The following is a 24,005-nucleotide window of genomic DNA, read 5'->3' as shown; positions in this document are numbered from 1 at the left end:
GTAGAAATATCAAAAATATTTAATGAAATAAAAATAGAGATATCCTAATAATTAATAAATATCATCGCTCTTCTAATTGGAAAAATAGGTCCGTAGACCATTTCTTCCTGAACGTCTTCATGTTCTCGCTTCGTAGTGTATCAAAACTGGCGTTGACAAGGATATGCTCCATGTATTTGATTGCGAACATCCCACAATCACCACTGAAAGACAAAATCAAAAAATGTTATACACAAATAACATAACTCTTAAATAAAACTTCATAATTTTTTTTACATACCTTGTCACACATTGTGGGATGGTATCGTCAACTACCCATCCGAACGGTGGAAGTCGAATTTCCCCGCCATCTAGCTCTCGCTCCGCCTTCGGATGCTCGTTGAATAATCTCGACATTGCCATAACCTTCGATATCGCTTGACACCAATCCTACGTTAACATGAGAATGTAAGAAAATAAATATATGATTTACTATAAACTTTAAAGTTTACTAACATCCATCATCGTTCTGAAGTTGTTGGCATGTTCTCTCATCTTCACAATATCATTTTGGCAGTCCAAGACGGTTATGGTCAGCTCTTTGAGGTCGACTCGGAACGTGAACCAATGCATCTGTTTGAAGTTCACGACGAACAAAATCTCCACGGCACAATTCCACTGCAAGACTTGAGAGTTCCTGTATCCAGTCATAGGATCAAACACGAGTCGTTGATCCCAGTCTACGATCTCCGCCTCATTGCCTGTTTCGTCGGCAATCTTCTTGAACTCTTGTTCTTTCGTATAACGCCCATATACATGTTGGACCCATTGGGTATCCATGATGCAGACGTCTTGACGATACCCGTCATATTGTCGTTGGCGTCTCCGTAGCATATGTATAATAGCATCAATATGCTGTCAACGTATTTGGATTAACAAATATATTTAAGTCATAATAATTAACTTTTAGATGAAAAAACATATTAAACGTAAAGTAGTTATACATACCGTGTCGTCTAGCCATTTTCCGTTCTCGAGAAGGAGCTTGAAAAAATTTTCTTCCACGCTAGCGATCTTCACATAAATCCTCGGCATAAAATGACCATCAAGTTTTCGCGTTTTACTCCACTTCACGACGGCTTCCCAATCTTTAAGTATTGGCTCCTTCAACGGTTTGAACGGCGACACCGCTTATTTGTTCCATACTTCGGCCGCGTCGGATCCGTGAAATCGGCGGAGAAAGTATCTTTTCGAATACGCTTTTGAGATGGTGTTCGTACCTTCTCTTTCGCCTTCTTCTGTGCTAGGGTGGACAACGGGAGCGTCTTATCTGATGCATCGTTCCGCCGGAGACGTTTTTTACTAGGTGAAACCGGCTTCCTCGTCGTACACGAGGGATGCGAAGACGACGGCTGTGACGCCGCATGTGAACGAGGACTAGGAGGGGCAGGAGGACTAGGAGGGGCCGGAGGATTAGGAGGGGCCGGAGGACTAGGTTGAGGTGGACGAGGTTTACATGCTTGTGTAGTTGGTAACGGCCCGGGACATAAACCCGTCACGTCCGAGAAAATGTAGTTTATCTTCTCGAACATGTCAAGCTGTAAGTTGATGACACAAAATACTGAATAAGAAACTAAATTTTTATAGAAATGACTAATTTATTTAAAAAATAAAAAAAAACTAACCTGAGATCGCCTCATTCTCTCTAGCCTCCGACCGTTTGTACTTAGAGCCCTCAAGACGGTTGCCTGAGATCGTACCAACTGACTCTGAGATTTTCGAAGTTCATTATTAGATTTTAGAAGTTGATTCTGAGTCTCGATCATATTATTCCACATATCCTCCGTCAAAGACCACATAGGGAGATGATCGGGACGAGCCGGATGATCGGGACGACCGGGACGATCGAGACGAGCGAGATGATCTGGACGACTGAGAGGTGCGCGAAGTGTGGGCTGAAATGATTGAAACTAATAACTACTTCACATGATTGAAACTAATAACTACTCTAAAACTAGTAATTACTAAATAGAATTTACCTGACGAGGTTCTCGCGGTGTATCTGAAACATGATCATCATCATCGTCTTCATCACTCCACAAGTTCTCCTCTTCGTCCTTTTCCGCTTCTCTGAGTCCGTCGGCTTCTTTCGCGATTGATTGTACTAAATCAATCTCTTCCTCGATATTACGTGGCTCAACCACGTTTTCGTCTTCAGTCGGATAGAGCGATTGACTGAGTTGCGTTTCTAGTTGCTGAAAGAACTCGCGCTCACCGGTCCTTGGTCTCAACATCTGAAGAACACCGAGCTACAAGAGGAAAAAAAATGTAAGTACTTAACATCTAGATAAGTGTATAAATTATGTATTAAAGATATAAATTATAAATTACCGTTTTTTTAAGGAAAACCTTCTCGACGTCCTTGCGTGTCACCACTCGAACGCTTGACCACGAAAGCATCCTCGGTACTCGAACACCGATATTATTCCCGAACTGCTGACCAATCTCCGGAATAGCCTCGAACGCCCAATATTGCACGGCGTGCAAATTCCCCGGTAAGGAATACTTTGCCTCCTTCTGAAGAATGTTCTCGTTGGCGGATTTGTCCTTTTGTTTTAGACAGTAGCGTTTCATGTCCACAGAGAGGGCGGAGAACGTCTCTGTCCACGTGATGTTCCCCCACGGCAGAGAATAGAAGAATGGCAAGTCCTCAACCATGTAGAGATACTTGTCGTTAATGACTCGGTTGTGTTCTACTCCGAGGAGATACCCAATGACAAACACGCACAATCCAAGCTTGTACGCGTCCTCCAGATCTTGACATGTCTTGAACGCGTTCGTCAAGACTTCGAACTTGGCGTTTCGCACGCCGTTTAAGTGATCGGCCACGAGCCTATTACTTCTTCGCTCGTTCTGCTCCTCCGCCGTCGGACCGTCTTCTATACTGAATCCGGTGATCAACGCGTATTCGAGTTTACCGAATCTCACGCGTTTATTTCCGATACCGAAGTGAATCTCACCCCTTTTCGTGGACTCCACCTTTCGAAGAAGCAGAGAGTGTAAGAGTACTGAAGAGAAATTTAACATCGTCGCCTCAAAGAATTGAGCGAACGGAGTCTCTGCTATCCTTGGAAGTAGATCCAGAGCTGTGAATTTTTCTTTCACAAGCTTCAACATTCCCGAACCACTATACGTGATTCGACCCGGAAAATTACTCTCACATAGCAACGTCAAATTCTCCTAAAACACGAGTTATAACAAGTTTAATCACTAATATATTATAAAAACAAAACAAATATCATTCAAAACACAACTAAAATTAAATATGATTCAAAACACAACTAAAAACACAATTAAATATCATTCAAAACACAACTAATACAACTAAATATCATTCAAAACAATCCAACAAAAAACATAACTAAAATCTGAAAACAAATATCATTCAAAACACAACTAAAATTAGATATGATTCAAAACACAACTAAAAACACAATTAAATATCATTCAAAACACAACTAATACAACTAAATATCATTCAAAACAATCCAACAAAAAACATAACTAAAATCTGAAAATAAATATCATTCAAAACACAACTAAAATTAGATATGATTCAAAACACAACTAAAATTAAATATGATTCAAAACACCACAAATAACATAATTAAAATCTGAAAAAAATAAAAACAAACACAAATAAATTTAACTACATTCTCTAAAGATTTAAAAAAAAAAAAAAAACATTTCAAACCGACGGGACCCAATCCCATCGGAGACGGTCGGATCCCATCGGATTCGGTCGGATCCCGACCGAATCTGATGGGATCCATCAAAATTTAAAAAAAAAAAATTTCCAGCTACCCGCTTCATTTTCATCGGATCCCATCGGATTCGGTCGGATCCCGACCGATTCCGATGGGATCCGACGGGATCCATCAACATTTTAAAAAAAAAAAATTTCCAGCAACCCGATTCTCGAGACCTCCCAACCTTCATTTTCATCGGATCCCATCGGAATCGGTCGGATCCCGACTGATTCCGATGGGATCCGACGGGATTTACAAAAAAAAAAAAAAATAACAACGATTTTACACAAAAAAAACCATTAAAAACCATGAAAAAACCACACTAATCTTATTTATTATCTATGCTACACTAAACAACCATGAAAAAACCTTTAAAAAACATACCTTTTTAACCATTTTGGAGAGATATGGTCGGGGTCGGCGTGGTGGGCGTCGGAGGTATGTAGGAGGTCGGGGTCGGCGTGGTGGGCGTCGGAGGTGATGAGGTCGGCGTCGGAGGTGGTGAGGTCGGCGTCGGAAGTGGTGAGGTGGGCGTCGGAGGTGAGAGAAGTGAGAGAAAGTGAGTGAAGTGAGAGAAAGTGAGTGAAGTGAGAAGAGAAATGAGAGAGATATGGGGTTTATGAGGGTTATGAATGTGAGAGAAAAAGTGAAGTGAGAAGATAAATGAGTGAAGTGAGAAGATGAAGGAGAAAAAGTGAGAAGAGATATGAGGTTTATTTTGAATTGAGGGTATTTTTGTCCAAAATTGGTACAAAAGTCCAATTTTGGATATTTTTTAATTAACGAGTCTAATGAAGATATTTCCATCACTTTTAGGTCTAGAAAATGAAATTTCTCTTTGTATATAGGGAGTGATTTTAGGGCTAACGGTAAATTTCTTTCCTAAGTGATTGTTGGCGGTATTAGAGGTTGATATATTTCCACTTGCATGTGTTCTTGAAATTTTACCTGGCTAGTCATATCTCATATTCACATTTCACAAGTCTAGAAATTTTACCTTGCTAGTCATATCTCATATTCACATTCCAATAGCATTTGTTCTTGAAATTTTACCTGGCTAGTCATATCTCATATTCACATTTCACACTTTAAGTCTAGAAATTTTACCTGGCGTCATAAAGAATATTCACATTTAACACTCTAAGTCACAGGCTAATAAAATCTAATTAACATATCATTTTTATCCACATTAATAATATCTTCAGCTATGGCTTATGACTCTGTACGGAGACTTATTTCTATCTTTAGGCATTTGTTTGTGCTTTATTATAAACAATGCATTTGCTTGTGCTATATTATTAACTGTTTTTTTTTCTTTCTACTCGGGTCATGTTCTACAGAATAGAAAGGCACATAAAATAAAATGGTGAATTGCATATTTAAATACCACTACTTACAATCAGAAATGAGTTACTAGATGCTAAATATGATGGCGGAAGTGAAATACATCACCAAAATAGTGATTTTAATGTTTCTACATATTCCATTAAAGATCTGGTCCCAAGCAACAAAAGCATAAAAATCAACTTAAAACTATAGACTAAACAAAGATCAACTATATCCGCTGAACTTGAAGCTTTTCAATATCTGTCCTTATTGATAATGCATAATCCAAGGTCGTACACATATAGAAGCTTCGGTGTTGGAACTTGAAAGTGAAAATCTCGGTCAGAAACTGAAAGACTCTTCCTCCACCATTGTAGAGACGACAATACTTGAAACGTCTTTCCAAGCTCATTACCGAGCAGGTATGAGTTTATCGCCCCATAATTAGAGAGTGTTAAAGAGCTCCAAGGTTAAGCTATGATGTAGTCTGTGACACAATTCTTTTTCAGCCGAGGAAGCCAAGTGTGACACGCTCAACGAGCAAATAGAGAGCACTTGTGCTGCGATCCTGAAGTGACATTTGTTTGTGGGTGGTGTAGTTAACGCCTTGTCATTAACTTTTATACTAGCCAACTAATACATTAAATCATTTAATATTAAAATAACGTGGACCACCGAAATAAAACTAACCAACTAATACATTGAACCATTTTATAATAAGAGTAGATTTTTTTTATCCCGTATTTTGATAGGTGCGTGTCGTACGTAGAAAACTCCTATCATCCCAATTAAATCCGAGCTTGTTCTTGAGTAGTTTTGAGGTTTTCATGTGTTTTGAAAGTTTTCAGGTCAAAAGTGGGATATCTATGATACTCTAGGCAAATCTGTACAAATCAAGGCATTCGGGATAAAAAACGAGTCAAAACCGAAGAATAAGTCAAGAAGACATCCAAACCACGCGCCGCGACCCTCCTAGCGCGCGCCGCAAGGTCTGGAAATCATCCCGAGCCATCTCCGAGCAGTTTGCGCGTTCCGCGAGGGTATGGAAGTGTAGACCTCGCGCCGCGACCCCCATATCGCGCGCCGCGAGGTCGATGAACTTTAGCGCCGAAAATCCCCGAGCGTCAAGCGCGGAACCGACCTCCCGAGAAGATCTACCTCGCGCCGTGACCCAGCTACCGCGCGCCGCGAGGTGCTCCGAAACCAAAAGAGGAAATGCGTTTTCTGGGTCAATCTGAGCCGTTGGATCAAGTTTTATTACCCAGTCTACTCCAAAAATTAGAGGAAACCCAAGAATTTTGACCTAAGCCTATAAATACACTTCTCAACCTCTTGTTTATGGATCTTAGCAATTTTTATTGTTTTCACTTAGTGTTTGGGAGAGATAGGGAAAAAGAGGAGAGCCGTTCTTCATCAATTCGCGCCATTTACAGTTTTATTCTTCTCCTTTACTCTTGAACTCTCGTATTTTAATTTACAATTGAGTTTTTAATTATGGTTTCTTATTTCTATTTTCTCATTCTCTTTTTGTTTTCTTGCTACGCTATGAACTAATTCCATTACGGATTATGGCGTAGCGGGTTTAGGATTCGGTTATGGATATGATTTAATATATTGAAGTTCAATTTCCATTCTCTACTACTTTATTTAATTCAAATCCATTTTTAATGCTTGATCGAGATTAGCTATCTTGTTCATGATTTTATACTTCAACTTGATGCTTGAGAAAGATTAGGTTGTTAGTGTTTTGGTTTTAATTACTATGATGCATGTCTAGGCTAGAGATAGTTAGGTGGCCATAGAATCACGTGAATACTCTTGAAACTAATGCATGTTTTTGTTAGGGATTGAGATCGAGAGAAGATTTTCCTAATTTTGATATAGGTTGTTAGATGCTCGAGAGAGATTTAGCAATATTATTCTGTGAGTATGGTTAGCAAAGAGTAGTGTGTTGATTATTGAATGTGCGTGAAATTCGTGTATCCAAACCGTTGAATAAACCCGTGAAGCCTTGGTCCTTAGCCTCTCTTTATGCTTACAACTTTTATTTGAGTATTTTGTTATTTATTTGTGTTAGAACTTGTCAATAATTTGTGACATCTTTCCATCTCATCTTTAGTTCAATTCGCGCTAGTCGATTTGTTTGTTAATTAAGCTTGTTCCTCGTGGGATCGACACTCGTACTTAATTCACTATATTACTTGAGCGACACGTGCACTTGCGCGCGTAAAAATCGCAACAAGTTTTTGGCGCCGTTGTCGGGGAACAAGTTTTTAATTGCAATTCAATTAACTATATTTCAATTTGAACATTCTTTTATTTTATGTGTCTCGCCAGTTTTTGCGTTGTCTTTCTCTTTTGAAGGTTGATGCGAAAAGACGGTGATTCGAGTCTCCTTCCGATAGATTCCGAAATCGAGAAAACTTGCAAGAGAAATCGAAAGGAAAAGAAGAAAACATAGACGAGGAAGACATTGAAGAAGAGACCATGGCCAACGAAGAGAGACCACTCCTCGACTATGTGTTACCAATAGAGAAGAGAATCATGAAGGCCGGTCCCGCCATTGCTCAAGCCACAATGACCACGATCGATCCAGAGATAATGCAACAAATGGTGATAGAGATGGAAAATCTCCGAAAGGAGATGAGAGAGATGAAGGAGATGAAAGCCACCGTGAACGCCATGTATACAACTCGGGAGCCATGCTTTTGGTGTAACGGACCACACTACACCGACGATTGCCCTAAAGCGAACAATGTCCACCCCGAGAATGCCAATTACGTGGGGAACTACAACAACAGGCCCCCGTTCCAAAACTCCAACAGCTACAACAATGGAGTCTGGAACAACCAATACAGCCACGGGTGGAGAGAGCCACAACAATAGGGATTCCTGCAAAACTGGCCTCCACCGGCGTTCCAAAATCAACAACAGGGGCAACAACAAGAGTTTCAACCACGTCAACAACAAAGTCAGCCCGCTCCCAAAGACAAGCTGGAAGAACTCATCACCTCCTTCATCACTGAGTCTCGAACGGGAATGACAAATCAAGAGACGCAAATCCGGAGCCTCGAGACGACGGTGGGGCAACTAGCAAAGGATTTCCATGCGAGAACCCAAAACGCACATCCTAGCACCTCCAAGGTAAACCCAAGAGAGCATTGCAACGCCATCTCACATTATCATGTTGCATCTGTCGAAAACTCGAAGAAAGATGAGGGAAAAGCTGTCCCGATCGCTGTAACTCCGAAGTCACCCTCGACGTTCCACATCCACGAGCCGCCATATCCGTTCCTGCAAAGAACCACGATGGCACTTTATGTGGAATGTAGCGCGCTTTTACAACAAGAACTCCCACCAAAATTGGAGGATTCCGGCCAATTCACGCTGCCATGCACCATTGGAGACATCTGCATTGACAACGCTTTGTGCGATCTAGGTTCGGGCATCAACCTCATGCCTGTGGCCATCTTCAACAAGCTGGAAGTGGGTGAACTAAAACCCCGCGCACCATTCTCCAACTGGCGGACCAGTCCGTAAGGTATCCGCGCGGCTTCGCGGAAGACATCTTCGTCAAAGTCGGAAAATTCACTTTCCTTGTTGATTTCTACATCATCGACATAGACGAGAACCGCGACATCCCCATACTCTTGGGAAGAGGTTTCTTAGCCACATGTGGTGCTCTCATCGATGTGACGAAAGGTGAACTGAAGATGCGAGTAAAGAATGAGGAAGAGACGTTCGGGGTCTACAAAGCCCGAAAGCGCAAAAATGAGAAAGAATAGGTTTTCTTCCTCAAGACAGACGAAGTCAAACCTCTGCCGCCTCCATCACCACCACGTACTCCTCCGGACAAAACTTTGAAGGGCAAGAGAAGGGATGCAACGCTGAAATCACCAATCAAACCGACGCGAGGACAATGGCCAACACCATTTAAAGAGGTGTGGAAGGAAACAGAGCACCAAAACGAAAATGAAGATCCACCGCCGCTTGAGCGCGGCGGTCACGAGTAGGGGCGTTCGACCACCCCAGCAAGGTAAGTCCCTCTATCCATGTTTTGACAATTACATTAGGGTCAATGTAAGTTTTGAGTTTGGGGGGATAATTGTTTGTCTTGCGGGGGATTTTTGTACATTAGTAGTAGATTTTCTAGGTTGTTTTTGTTTTGTTTTAGGATAATTGGTAGAAATTGGTGTTTTGTGTGCTTTAACTGACTCAATAAATGTTTGCCGATGATATTGATAGTCTTAAGCCGTAGACATGTGAAAAAAAAATCTGTGAATTACCGAGTGAAAAAGAATCTTGTTGAGTTTTGTGCTATCACTTAAAGCCCGAATAATGTTTGTCTCGATGCTTAGACGACCTTGAGTAGTAGTCTAACTTAGTTCTGAAAAGTGACCACCGAACACACTAAGAACCTTCTCGGATCCCTAGTCGAAGCGAAATTGAGTGCACATTGATCTAGTAAGGGTGATATAGGCGTTAAGAATAACTCGTCGAGCCAAAAAGCCAACCCTAGAATTTTTATCAATTAGAACCCGCTCACAAAAAGCCGAACGATTTACCTTTCTCGATACGTAGTCAGAAAAAGCCGAGCCAATAATTTTGAAAATCCCACAAAGAACCTCATTGACTTTAGCGACTCTTGAGTGACATGGTTGAGTGAAATTTTCTCTATTTTATGACATGTTCTCCGACTCGTCTCTACATATTACATTGTCCACTAGACACACCACGCCGGTGATTATTTATAATGTTATGTACCGAAAAAAATGCAAAAAAAGAACCTTGGTGACCCTGTATGGGCCTTTCCAGTTAGCACCTAACTTCCCGGCGTTAGCCTCAACGGTGTTTTGGAAGGTCTTCCGGAGTACCAAATCTCCTTCATCAAATCTTCTTTCGTTAACACCTTTATTATAGAATCTAGCGATGGATTGCCTATAGTGGGATAGCCGTATCAAGGCTAAGTCCCGCTTTTCTTCTACGAGGTCCAAGGCATCACATAGCGATTCGTTATTTTTGAGCTCATCCCCCGGCGCATGCACTACCCTAAGGGTCTGCACTTGGTGCTCGATTGGGATGACTGATTCGACTCCATGGACTAGGGAAAATGGAGTTTCCCCTGTCGGCCTTCGCGGACTAGTTCGGTGAGCCCAGAGCACGCCTGGTAGCTCTTCCGCCCACCGTCCTTTTTTCGTATCGAGAATTTTCCTTATGGAATCTACTATGGTTTTATTTGTAGCTTCCGCGTGTCTATTCCCTTGAGGATATCGTGGTGTTGACATCCTCAATTCGATGTTGTTGTGGAAGCAAAAGTTTATGAATTTTTTTTATATGAACTGTGACCCGTTGTCGGTTATTATCTCGTGGGGAGTTCCATGTCGACAGATTATATTTTTTCAGATGAATGCTGTGACATCAACATCTTTTATTAGGACGAAGGCGCCTGCTTCCACCCATTTTGAAAATTAATCTGTTAAGATTAATAGAAATCTTAGTCCGCCAGGGGCGACCGGCATTGGTCCCACAATGTCCATTGACCATTTCATAAAAGGGTATGGTGCTGAGATGGAGGACAAATCTTCCGCGGGTCTTTTTATGTTAGGGGCATGGCGTTGGCATTGGTTGCAGTGACGCGAGTGCGCTTCGCAATCTGCCAACATGGTCGGCCAAAAGTAGCCTTGCCTTTTTATTTTGATGGCGAGCGCTCGTCTGCCTGCATGATTTCCGCATTCTCCTTCGTGTACATCTTCCAGGATTCGTTTAGACTCCTCCATCCCGACGCACTTGAGGTAGGGTCATGCGAAGCTTCTTTTAAACAGGCTTCCATCTATGATGCAAAATCTCACGCTTCTCAGCACGAGCTTTCGTTTTGCCATCTTATCGGATGGGACCGTACCGGTCATGATGTAATATAGTATTTCATCCCTCCAATCCCCTCATTCTATTGTTATGACTGCGGCGACGGTCATGGCAATAGAAGGTTTTTTGATTGTTTCGACTGGTATGACCCTTTTGAGGCCCGAATCCGAGGTAGATGCCGGGGCAGCCAATACATCGGCCGAAGTATTCTCGCCTTGAGGGATCCTTGTCAGGGAGAATTCTTCGAAGTTTTTCGTTAGTTCTTTTACGACTTTTAGGTAAGCTTCCATTCGCTCATCCCTAGTCTCGTATTCCCCGGAGTATTGGTTTGCTACGAGTTGGGAGTCGTAGAAAGCTTCCACTTTCTTTGATCCGACTGCAGTGGCCAACCTAAGTCCGGCGACTAGTGCTTCGTACTCGGCTTCGTTGTTTGATGCGACGAAGTCGAGCGTGAATGACTATTCTATAGTCTCACCGTGAGGAGAGGTCAGGTGTATTTCTACCCATGCCCCTTGCTTTGATGATGCCCCGTCCACTTTAAGTGTCCAGGTGCCTTTAATTTCGGCTACGGCGGGGCTTTCTCTTGGGAGTTTGATGATGAAATCCGCCAAAACTTACGATTTCGCGAATGTCTTCATTTAGTACTCAATATCGTATTTGCTCAGTTCAACGGCCCACTTAGTTAACCTTCCCGATTGATTGGGGCTGTGTAGGAAACTTCTGAGTGGATGCGATGTCATTACTATTACGGTGTGAGATTGGAAGTATGGCCGAAGTTTTCGTGCGACGGAAACGACGGCCAATGCCAACTTTTCCATAACAGAATATCGAGTTTCAGCGTCGACCAACGACCTTCTTGTATAGAAGATCGGTCGTTGGTCCCCTTGCTCTTCTCTGACGAGTACTCCACTGACGGCCGCTTGGGATACTGCGACATACAGGTAGAGCGGCTCCCCCGCAATGGGTTTTGCCAAGATCGGGGCTGTTGATAGATACTCTTTCAATTTTTTGAACGTATCTTCGCACTTGTCGTCCCATTCGAGCTTTTTGTTTCCTTTGAGGAGCCGATAGAAGGGGAGACATTTGTCCGTGGACCGAGAGATGAAACGGTTGAGGGCAGCGATGCGTCCTGTCAACCTCTGAACTTCACGCCTATTACGGGGTGAAGGCATTTCTTGCAAGACGTGTAATTGATCTAGGTTAACCTCAATTCCTTGTTGGGTAACTAAATATCCAAGGAATTTACCGGATGAGACTCCGAATGAACACTTGGTGGGATTGAGTTTCATTTGATATTTGTTCAATACTTCGAAACATTCCTCTAAGTGTCCTATGTGGTCGTTTTCCCTTAGGGATTTTACGAGCATGTCGTCGATATATACTTCCATCGTTTTCCCTATCTTCTCTTTGAACATTTCGTTGACACTACAACAAATACGTCAATTACCGACGATTTTTTTCGTCGGTAATAACCCGATAATCGTCGCTAAATGTATTTAGCGACGATTTTAGCGACGATTATTATCGTCACTAAATGTCCGTGCCTAAATATATTTAGCGACAATTTATTCGTCGCTAAATATTTACCGACGAGATTAGCGACGATAATTTCGTCCCTAAATGTTGTGACGAGAAGTTTTTTTTTTGTGACAGATAATTAGCGACGACTTTTTCGTCGCTAATTCGCGCGGGAAATTTTCCCGCGCGAATTAGCGACGAAGAAGTCGTCGCTAATACGTTCAGTGTTTTAATAATTAGCGACGACTTTGTCGTCGCTAATTATTATTATTTTTTTCGTCGTTAATTATTAATTTTTTATGGTTTTTTGTTTATGAAATTCTAAGATGAAAAATCAAATAAAAACTAAATTAAATTATCCAAATCAACAAATATATAAAATCCGGTTACGTACGTTTTCGGTTATCGAGAAATATGTAAATAATAATCTATTATACACAAAATATCTAATAAAACACTAGTCGCGACGTTTGCTTTGTCGTCCCGCCGTTCGTTTTCCCCCTCCTCGACGTGAAACGCTCTTCGGCTGGCGCTGAGACTCTGCAAGCTGCGGCGGAACAATGTGCTGATCAGTAGACTGACTTGGTCCGCCGGGCGTCGTTTGCTGGCTAGCGTCGGGAGTCCTCTGCTGGCCGCCCGTCAAAGTGTGGACGCCGGGCGTCGGAGTGTGGACGCCGGCCGTCGGAGTCTGCTGGCATTGGGATGACGGAGCGTGCTGCGAACTCTGCGAAAATTGAGGCATAAACGAGCTCAGGTTGAGGCCGGGCACCTGACTCTGTATTGCCTAATATATACTAAATTATGTAAATATAACTAATTAATTCATTTACATTTATAACTAATTAATTCATTTACATTTATAACTAATATATAAATAAAGTTATATATATATATATATAAATAACTAACATATATAACTAATATATTAATTCTATAAATAACTAATATATATATATATATATATATATATATAAAGTTATAAAAAAAACTTACAGTGACAGATGACGGCGCGCTGGAAGCGGGGAAGAGCTGCCGGACCGGGGCGGATGAGGACGAGGACGGCGTCGGCGGTGGAGCGGCGGAGGAGCTGCAGACATGAGAGAGAAGTTAGGAGAGAGATGTGAGGAGAGAGAGAGAAGTGAGGGGAGAGAGACTTACCGGGGAGGACGAGGTCGGCGTCGACAGCGTCGGCGGCACACGGCGGAGGAGGGCACACGACGGAGAGGAGAAACCAGAGAAAAATGGCGATTTTAGGTTTTGGGAGCGAATGAGGGAATTGGGTTGCGATCTGGTATTTAAAGACATTTAGCGACGATTTTATCGTCGCTAATTGATTTTATGTCGTCGCTAAATGAACTTAAATCACCAGACATTTAGCGACGATTTATTCGTCGCTATTAGTATATTTCACATATTTAGCGACGATTTAATCGTCGCTAAATCATTTCGTTTTAATTTAATGGGAGTGATTTTTCCCTTTTTAAAATTCGTTAAAATTCAAAATCATTTAGCGACGATTTAATCGTCGCTAAATGTATAGGGACGACAAAAAACTATTTAGCGACGAGAAAATCGTCGCTAAATGTTTTCGTTTTAATTAAATAGGAGGGATTTTTCCCTCTTTAAAATTCGAAATTAATTCTACATTATTAGCGACGATATTATCATCGCTACATGAATTCACAAATAATTAGCGACGATATTATCATCGCTACATGAATTCACAAATAATTAGCGACGATAAAATCGTCGCTAATTATTTTCCCGCGAACTTAGCAACGACAAAAACGAATTAGCGACGATAAATTCATCGCTAATTATCTTTGCCGCCAACCTTTAATATTTTTGGCACCAAAAAATCAGCGACGCTATTATCGTCGCTAAAAGGGAGATTAGCGACGAATTATTAGTGACGATTAAGTAGTCGCTAATAGTTTCGTCGCTAAATGTGGTATTTCTTGTAGTGTGTCTAGCCTTTGGTAGGTGGCACCAGCGTTTTTTAGTCCAAAAGGCATGACCTTGTAGCAATACGTGCCTCGGTCGGTGATGAAAGCTATCTTCTCTTGGGCGTTTGGATGCATCAGGATTTGGTTGTATCCTGAAAATGCGTCCATGAATGACAGGATCTTATGTCCCGCGGTTGCTTCGACTAGCTGGTCGATATGAGGCAATGGGAAGCTGTCCTTGGGGCATGCTTTATTCAGATCGGTGAAATCAATGCATACCCGTTACTTTCCATTCTTTTTCTTTACGACGACAGTGTTTGCTAGCAAGTCCGGGTATTTTACTTCGCGGATTAAATCTGCATAGAGTAGTCTTTCGACTTCGTCGTTGACAACTCGTGCCCTGTTGGGACCGAGCTTTCGTCTTTTTTGTTTTACAGGTTTAAAACTAGGATCGACGTTAAGCTGGTGAGACGTAACGTCGATGCTAATTCCTGGCATATCTTCGGTCGTCCAGGCGAAGGTGGACTTGTTTCGTTTTAAGAAACAGGTCAATTCTCGCCTAATACCTCCTTTGAGCTTGGTTCCGATTCCGACACACTTGGAAGGATCGGAGCCATCGAGCTGTACTTGGACCGTTATCTCGATACTCGGCGCATCAAGGGAGTCAGGTTCTTCTGGTGTAGAAACGCTCTCGGCCGACTCCACGTTCATTAATTGCTATTGCTCCTCTTTAATCGCTTTAGCACAATGCTTATGGCTAGTGAGATAACAACTGCGGGAGGTCACCTGATTGCCTCGGATCTCTTTTATCCCCTCGGGCGTAGGGAAGCGGATACATTGGTGAAAGGTTGAAGGTACAGCCCTCATCCTATGTATCCATGGTCTTCCCAAGATAATATTGTAGGGGGAGAGACAGTCTAAAACTTGGAATTCCACTATTTTATTAATTCCACTTGTTTTTACGGGCAACCTGATCGTTCCTAAGGATGGAGTAGTTGTCCTATTGAAACCCGTCAATTGGGTTTGTTCTCTTTCGATCTCGTCTTCGTTGACTCCCATCCTAGCCAGGGTATCTTTGAAGATGAGATCTACGGAGCTACCTCCATCGATTGGGACCCTCGCGACCTCATAGTTAGACACGTCAATCGTGATTACGAGTGCGTCGTCGTGCGGATCGGTTGTCCCTACGGCTTTTTTTCGGAGAACGAGATTTGAACGTCTTGTTCTGGTCTGATTCTGGTGGTCTGGTTGTTTAACTGACGTTGATGTGCTTTAATTGAGTTGACCGTTCCGTTGCAAAACTTCGAGCCGCCCATTATGAAGTCTCTATGTTTTGCGACGGTCGGTGGAGAACTTGGTTCCCCTCCTTCAACAAGTCTCGATCTCTTAGAGGAGGGGTTGCCCCTACCTCTGTTGTTGTTGAAGACCTTCTTTTTTGTCTGGGGTCCTAGATCAACATCTTTCAGTTCCCCTTTTGCGTATTTTTCTGCTAGAACCTTGCGCATGGTCTCACAATTAACCGTGTCGTGGCCGTTAGCTTTGTGGAAACTGCAATACGCATTGGGGTCCCGCGTCCATTTTTTTGACGGGGGACCTCCCTCCCTAATGTCTTCATCGACGCTGAAGGCGTAGTTAGGAGGGGTGTGGGGTTTTCTGGCATGAGATGTAGCGTCGTGGGGGTTGACCCTGCGGGGGTTGCCCCCAGCATTTACATGTCTTACCCAAGTGTTGGAGGACGGTTTCTTCTCAGTTGCGCGTTGCCTCTCATAGGAAGCGAATTCCTCTTCGGCTTTCGCATAATTTGCGGCTTTGTGAATCGCATCTTCCAACGTGATGGGACGGTTAACAGTCATCTCTAGTTTCAGCTTCGAGTCGTGCCTTAACCCGTTTCTCAGAGAGGTTATGGCAGATTCGTGACATACGTTAGAGATTTTTTAGAGCACGTCCTTGTAACGGATCATAAAATCCTTCAAGGATTCGTTCTCTTTCTGTTGAATTCCCCATAAATCTGCTATGATCAGATCGTCCTCCACGAACATCGAATAGTGTTTCAGGAATGCAGTCGATAGTTTGTTAAAACTATCAATAGAGTTCGGCTCGAGTATGGAGAACCACTCTAAAGCGGACCCAGACAAGCTTTCTGCGAATAATTGGCAATAAATTGCCTCCAATTCTCTCTCTGCGAGCATAACCCGTCCCATTGTGACTCTGAAGGACAAGATAAAAGCTTTCGGACTTGAAGTGCCACTATACCGCGGAAGGCGAACCTTTCCGGTATCCCCCAGTTGCTCTTCGATAATGTTTCTGGCAAAATGAGTCATCCTCGTTTCTTCAACGAGACGATCTATTTCGGGGGCCGAGCTAGTTGCAGAATGAAATTCTAAGCGAACAGCTCTCAGCTCGACCGTTACTGACTCCTTAAATTGTTCTAGTTCGGTCATGTTGGATTCGCCTTCGTGAAAAAGGCGAGGTCCCGTACGTATAGGTGTGACCGCGGTAGCCTCGACCGGGCTATGATGGATCTGATTCATCCCACCAAAACGTTGGGGGGTGAACATTCGATAGGTCGCCGAAGGGCGAGATCCCGCATTAGTCGGGGAAGACCTGGATGATGCTTCCCCCAGGGAGGCGGAGGGAGACCGGAAAGATCGATCGTGACTTCTGTCGCGACTTCGCTAGCAGCCCCCCCAAGCTGGAAGCTTGTGCCGGGGGACTGGTCTGTTCCTTGGGTGACCTGGATCCTAGAGAAATCCAGACGGACTCCGGGAGGGAGAGCCCAGCTTGTTTGAGCAGCCGAGGCTTGACGAGCAGATTCCGAGGCGGTCGTATCTCCGGATCCCCCCTGAGGGTCCGAAGTGTGTTGATGAGTCGAGAGAGTATTCAACCGGTCATTAAGAGCCCGGTTGGTCTCTGCTTGCTCATCTATTTTTTTGGTCAACATCTCCAGGATTGCCCTGATCCCCGGAGGGATCTCCTCTCCAGATTCGTAGTGAGTCGGAGTGGAAGACATGACGAATTTTTTTTTTTACGAACCGTTTCTTTCGAGGTTGATCTTTCTGAATTTTCCCACAGACGGCGCCAAACTGTTGATGTCGATTTTTGGATCGATCAACAATCACAAATATTAAAATGCTAATATATGATATATATTTTATCGGGGTTCCAGAAGACGTCGTATAAGATACTATTTAAAGACGAAAGGCAATAAAAAAAAGGAAATTATTAATAAGCTTTATTGATCACGAAAATGAATTACAATAGGACGAAGTGACGAGGTCTTGTAGCGAATTCGGCACTGAAAGCAATAATACTGAAATAATAATTTTGGAAGGTGAATTCTCAACTTGTATATGCGCAAATCAACATCTGATTCCCTATTTATAGACGAGGCAGGACTCCTTTGTTGAAGACACGTGTTGCTTGATCCGTTTCACATTATCGGGGTTGAATTGGTTCTGGATCCGGTCTTCGCGGTGCGATTTTTCTTTGACTGACCGATTCTTCTGGTCAGGATGACGTGGTCGAACTGGAAGACGTGACTAGGCCTGGGCTGATCTGGAACATAGCTGAACTTGGGCCGACTTGTCGAAGTCAAACTGGGCCCAAGACTGATATACGGTCTGACCTGCAAAGATGATAATGGGCTCGGTCTGAATTGAAGCCCAATATGAAATAATATTTTCGAAAGTAGATTTTTAACCCCCACAGCTGTTATTTACTCAACTCCTTTGTCGCTTGTGAATAAGTTAGAAACAATGTATTGACGAGGAGCTAACAAGTCACATTGTTTCATCCAAAAGAGTCAAGACTCAATTTGGACACTAACCAGTTCATTTATTCACATTCCAAGGAACAAAGCATGAGGTGATATACATTGCATTTCAGCAATCTTGTACATGAATTCCATATCTATGAGAACTTCACAAAGTTACTCATGACATCTTCACAACTTAGTACTTCACCAATAGGTCCTGTTCAGAATCACATAGTGAGTCCGAACTCTGACTTTCTCAAATGAGAATACGTAAGCTGTGGAATGGCATGTCTCATTTTAGGATTGAGGTAAGCACGATGCAATTCATACATAGTGACTTCGAGACATAAGAGGTTAAATGGTTTGTTCTTATCTTGTCTCTAGAAGTGCACTGGTCAATTCAGTACCTTCAGAAGATACCTAGAAGAACTATAGAGTCTCCAACTCTCAATGTCCCATAACCAGACATCATAGATTCTCCTAACAATCGTACTGAGGTCAATAGTCCTTTGACCCTTAGATTGCGAATATATCGTTTTAAGCAAACTACGAAGAGTTTGTTCATGCAAATCTACATTTGTCTCTTCGTAAGATGTTAAGTTTGTTTATGGACTAAAGACTGATGTTTTGTCATAAAGCTTCAAACAAACAAGGAAGAATGAATGAACGTTTCAACTTTTTATTAAATGAATAAGCAATTACAAGCAAGAGTCTTCGTGAGACTTTATTACATCAAACATACAAAATAAAGACTACAACTCTTCTTGTGGGCACCATTGACAACAAATTCTTCCACATCATGGATGTTACTTTCTTAGAAAATAAACCTTTCTACTCCAATACTTCAATTCAGGGGGAGAATAAAGAATTTCAGCATTGGGAAAATATTGTTGTCGATCATGAGAGTCATAATATCACTGTTCCATCAACACCTGAGTCAGAAAGTCTGCAGCCTTCTCAAGAGCCACTTCTACTTCAGGATTGCCAATTAGGGATGACATTTTTACCCGAAACCCGTTAGCCCGTCTGTTACCCGATCTTAACGGGTCGGGTAATACCCGTTCAAAATGAGTTAACGGGCTAACGGGTATTACCCGTTAGTATTTTAGCGGGTACGGGTCGGGTAGCTGTTAAACCCGCCCCGTTAACCCGCTAACCCGCCCGTTAATTATTTTTATGGAAAAAAAAAACTAGATATTTTTTTTAAGAAAACATTAGATTACATCATAATGAGTAGGTTGTTGTTTTGATTCTTATTAAAAATTATTTTTTTTAAACGGGTTAACGGGTTAGCGGGTGCTCAATTTTGGCACCCGTCACCCGGTGGATATACCCATTACCCGCCCCGTTGGGAAAACCGGGTTAACGGGTACGGGTTAACGGATATTTTAATAGGCGGGTACGGGTACCGGTATTGGTGTACCCGCTAAAACCCGTACCCGTTGCCATTCCTATTGCCAATCACCTACCTCAACCTCACTGTCTTCAGAAAATCATGATCCAAGTAACTCTGAACCGAGTACTCTCAGTCCTAATTCTGCAACTTATGACTTGGATCTTCCTATTGCACTGAGAAAGACAGCTAGGGAGTCACAACCATACCACATTAAGGACTTCATCTACTATGGAAAATTATCTGCTCAATATAAAGCTTATGTTTGCAAAATTGATCAAATTAATATTCCAAGTACAGTCCATGAGGCACTCGCAATTCCTGAGTGGAAACAAGCTACATATGAAGAAATCAGAGTGCTAGAAAAGAATCACACTTGGGAGATTACAACTCTTCCACCAGGAAAACGCACTGTTGGCTATAGATGGCTATTCACGGTGAAACACAACTCCGACGGATCAGTGGAGAGATTCAAATCCTAATTAGTAGCAAGGGGATATACACAGACTTATGGTATTGATTACCAAGAAACGTTTGCTCCAGTTGCCAAGCAAAATACAATCCGGGTACTTCTCTCTCTAGCTGCTAATTTAGACTAGCATTTACATCAATTAGATGTTAAAAATGCATTTCTTAATGGAGAGCTCACAAAGGAAGTTTATATGGATATCCCTCCTGGATTCGATAATCAAGAGTCCCAAGGAAAAGTGTGTAAGCTGAAGAAATCACTCTATGGGCTCAAACAGAGTCCCAGAGTGTGGTTCAGTCGTTTCTCTCAGGTCCTCGAGAAACATGGTTATGATCAGAGTCAAGCCGATCAACTATCTTCTCCAAGAAAGCCGACTGTGGTAAAATTACAATATTAAGTGTGTATGTCGATGATATTGTAATCACAGGTGATAATGAAGAGGAAATTCATAGTCTGAAGAAAACGCTTGCCACTGAGTTTGAAGTCAAAGACTTAGGGAAGCTCAAGTACTTTCTCGGCATGGAAATTTCCAGATCACAAAAAGGAATATCTGTGTCCCAACGTAAATATACTCTTGATCTCTTGAGAGAAACTGGGATGATTGGATGCAAGCCAGCTGACACCCCAATGGAACCAAAATTGAAGCTTGATGATGTTGAGTCTGAAGCCACCGTGGACAGGGGGAGATACCAAAGGCTTATCGGCAAACTCATCTACCTAGCAAATACGCATCCTGACATAGGATTTGCTGTAAGTTTGGTGAGTCGATTTATGAGTAATCCAAAGGAATCCCACTTAACTGCTGTCTACAGAATTCTCAAGTACTTAAAAGGGGCACCAGGAAAAGGGTTATTCTTCCAGAAGAATCCTACTCGTAACATCGAAGTCTATACTGACGCTGACTGGGGAGGCTCACAAACAGATAGACGATCGACTTGGGGATATTGCTCATACGTCTGGGGCAATCGGGTTACGTGGAGGAGCAAGAAACAGACGGTTGTCTCGAGGAGTAGTGCTGAAGCCGAGTATAGAGCTCTTGCAAGCGGGATTTGTCAAGGTATTTGGCTAAGGCGTCTTCTTAGTAGTCTCAGCGTTACATGTGAACAACATGTTCTTCATCATTGTGACAATGAGGCCGCACTAAGTATTGCTAAAAATCCTGTTCATCACGACCGCACCAAGCACATTGAACTCGACGGACATTTCATCAGCGAGAAGATTGAGAATAAAGAAGTCGAGCTGCACCATGTTCTTTCACGTCTTCAAGTTGCAGATATCCTAACAAAGCCACTTCTTCATCCATTGTTTAAAGAGTTGTGTCACAAGCTAAACCTCATTAATGTTTACGGTTTAGCTTGAAGGGGAGTGTTGAATATTGTTATGTAATTAGCAGAATAATAGGAGCAAGTTAGCAGCAGATAAGGTCGAATTATTAGCTTTCAGTTTATTTGTTATTTTGTTTCCTGGTTTACGGGCTTATTAGGTGCAAGTTGTTATTTCATATCCTATATATATTCAGATCTCATTCAATAAGAAAAGTAGATTATTCCCTTCACTTAATCTCAGATTTCTACACTCGCCACCTTTTCGATGCGCTAATAAAGGTATACGTATAGAGACGACTTTTAGAAGCGATTGACTTTTAGAATCGGAGTATTATAAACGAGTTGGTTGCTTCTCGCTTATAATTGACTTTTAAAATCAACTTTTTTAAGAGAGATTTGGATGTGGATGTCCCCACTTTTTTTAGCGATAGATTTATATACTTTTATACCCAATTTCAAGTTTGTTTCTAACTCTATGCCTATTTGTAGTGTTCAATATATATAAATGTGGGGGCATTACTAAAAGAAAATATAAAGGGAAATAGCTACTATATATATAATAGACAATTAGTGCCATTTTTTTTATGGAAAGACTCGTGTTGATTGTAACATAGTCCTAAATTCATAAAATAACATTAGATATGTGCCATATATAAGAGGTACAAGTTAGTGAGCGAGGCCCGATAAAGACTTGTAGCAACCGATTTGGTCGGTATCTGTTAATGAAGTACGACATTTTTGGGAAAAGAAAAAAAAATGTTATACTTTATAACCCCTAAAAAGAAATATATGTGATTTCCCCATCAAAATTTTTGATAATTTTATTTAGCATTTAACAATTTCATACACAAGTTTGATGAGCACGATTATGATTTATTCGACTAGTCGTTATAATTTTTTCTTTAATTTAAAAAATCAATTTTTCAAAATATAATTAAAATAATTCATATGTTTATAATAATACTTGAGATTGAAAAATTATTTTTGTTATGGAAAGACTCCTATTAATTGCAAGATAATCTTCAATTTATAAAAAAAAAATATACAATAGAGATGTAACCGTATATAAGAGATACAAGTCCGTCGTAGATTTGTACCAACCGATTCGATTATTAATGAGTAGATTTGTACCAACCGATTCGATTACTAATGATAAAATTGACTTGTTTTGATGGGAGGAACCCAATAAAGACAATAAAAAAGAAAGAAGATCATAGTTCTTAATTAATTACAATCTCGTAACAATAAAAATTATATTTATTAACCTCTAAAAATAAATATATGAGATGTCATCAAATTGCCAACAACTTATTTCCAAACTTGCATTTAACAATTTCAAACACAAATCTGAGGAGCAGGCTACAATTCAATTTTAAAATAATCAATTTTTTCATAAGATAATTACAATAATTCACACGCAAACAATAATTCGTGCGACTGAAAAATCTTTTGTTTCCTTTGCAAGCAAGCGAAAGGGATATAAAACTTTGTATACAAAAAGTAATCTTCTATTTTTCTTTTCTTTTCTTTTGCTTACTGTAGATACGATCTTCTGTAAACAATATCAATTTAATCCTACGAATAATATTCTAATTTCTAAGATTAAAAAAAAAATACAAACCGGTGTCGTACTGTAAAACAATCCATCGGATTTTAAAAAAACAATAAACGAACCGTTTTTTTCCTCGCGCCTGTTATAGAGTCGGCATGGTTTCCGATCTCCACGACAAGTCGGAGTAATCGGACGAATCGAAATATACATCGGAGTACCCGAAAAGACCGTCGAAACCTACGAACTCGTCGCCGTTCGGAAATTCCTCTCCGGCTCCGAAACCTCCGTACGATCCGAAACCCAGTCCCTGCTCTTCCTCTATGCCCCAGAACCCGCCGATTCTGGACGAGTCGGACTCAGCTCGGACCGATTCGACCACGTCACCGATCCCATCGGATGGAGGGATACCGAGATCATCGTCGGAGGCTTCGAAGAGGTACCCGAGATCCGGCTGAGACTCGCCGGAGTCTGACGTCAGGTCGATGACTTTCGCCGGACACGGCGTTATCTCCGCCTGAAAGCTCTTCATGAACGAGTCGAGGTCCTGAGTCGACTCGTCGGCGGGCTCCGAGTCGTCGAGGAAACCCAGCAGATCATCCCTGAGTCGCTTGACCTCGGCCGAGTCGCGGTCCGAGTCGGCCGAGTCATCTCGGCCGCGCTTCTTTAAGCACAGGATTTGGGTCGCCATTAAATTAAATTGTACACCTAAAAAGAAAGAAAATAATAGGAATAATCTGAATTTCTGAACAAGAAGGAAAAGGAGATCATAAAAACACGGTCTTGTTGTCTTGTGTTTGGTTTTTAGTTTTTGTTTGCTGTACGGTTATAGTTTTGTTTGAGGCGTTTATATAAAGGCGACAACGGTTTTACCGTGCTAGAGGATTTAGGTGATGATAACGACACGTAGGCGCGTGGTTTTTGTTTTGGCGCTTGAAATATAAAACTCTTCGAGCCTATCACGGACGTCTTGCTTTTTGTTTTTACTAATTAATATTTTTTATTTTACGTCTGCTTCAAAGGGTATGCGTTTTATCGTTTCTATATTTTTTTTATTAAACTGGATTTGAATTCC

The 24,005-nt window shown here is 41.7% G+C and overlaps 2 protein-coding genes across 2 annotated transcripts; both read right to left on the bottom strand.

Moving 5' to 3' along the window:
- Positions 1 to 61: 61 nt before the first annotated feature.
- Positions 62 to 690, bottom strand: LOC149401942 (uncharacterized). Its single transcript, XM_089609368.1, has 3 exons — positions 496 to 690; positions 281 to 429; positions 62 to 203 (listed from the first exon to the last, which is right to left on the bottom strand). The coding sequence occupies exons 1-3, from the start codon at positions 688 to 690 to the stop codon at positions 62 to 64; spliced, it is 486 nt and encodes a 161-aa protein (XP_089465494.1).
- A 22,043-nt stretch (positions 691 to 22,733) lies between these two features.
- On the bottom strand, positions 22,734 to 23,826 carry LOC149401941 (uncharacterized). Its single transcript, XM_089608747.1, has one exon. It carries the CDS (start codon positions 23,619 to 23,621, stop codon positions 23,076 to 23,078), a length of 546 nt encoding a protein of 181 aa, XP_089464873.1. The 5' UTR covers positions 23,622 to 23,826; the 3' UTR covers positions 22,734 to 23,075.
- Between the last annotated feature and the right edge of the window lie 179 nt (positions 23,827 to 24,005).

The sequence above is a fragment of the Urtica dioica genome, chromosome 3 (genome assembly GCF_054948205.1).
Source record: "Urtica dioica subsp. dioica isolate 48M chromosome 3, U.dioica_male_clone48M_v1_H2, whole genome shotgun sequence".
Taxonomy (NCBI): domain Eukaryota; kingdom Viridiplantae; phylum Streptophyta; class Magnoliopsida; order Rosales; family Urticaceae; genus Urtica; species Urtica dioica.
This window is presented reverse-complemented; position numbering and strand designations above follow the sequence as displayed.

Excerpts from the sequence above, each read along its gene's own strand:
- LOC149401942 (XM_089609368.1), bottom strand. The coding sequence starts at position 690 with ATGACTGGATACAGGAACTCTCAAGTCTTGCAGTGGAATTGTGCCGTG. Across the intron at positions 430-495 it reads ACTTCAGAACGATGATGGAT|GATTGGTGTCAAGCGATATC; the intron begins GTTAGTAAACTT and ends ATGTTAACGTAG. Across the intron at positions 204-280 it reads ATCCCACAATGTGTGACAAG|TGGTGATTGTGGGATGTTCG; the intron begins GTATGTAAAAAA and ends TTTGTCTTTCAG.
- LOC149401941 (XM_089608747.1), bottom strand. The coding sequence starts at position 23,621 with ATGGCGACCCAAATCCTGTGCTTAAAGAAGCGCGGCCGAGATGACTCG.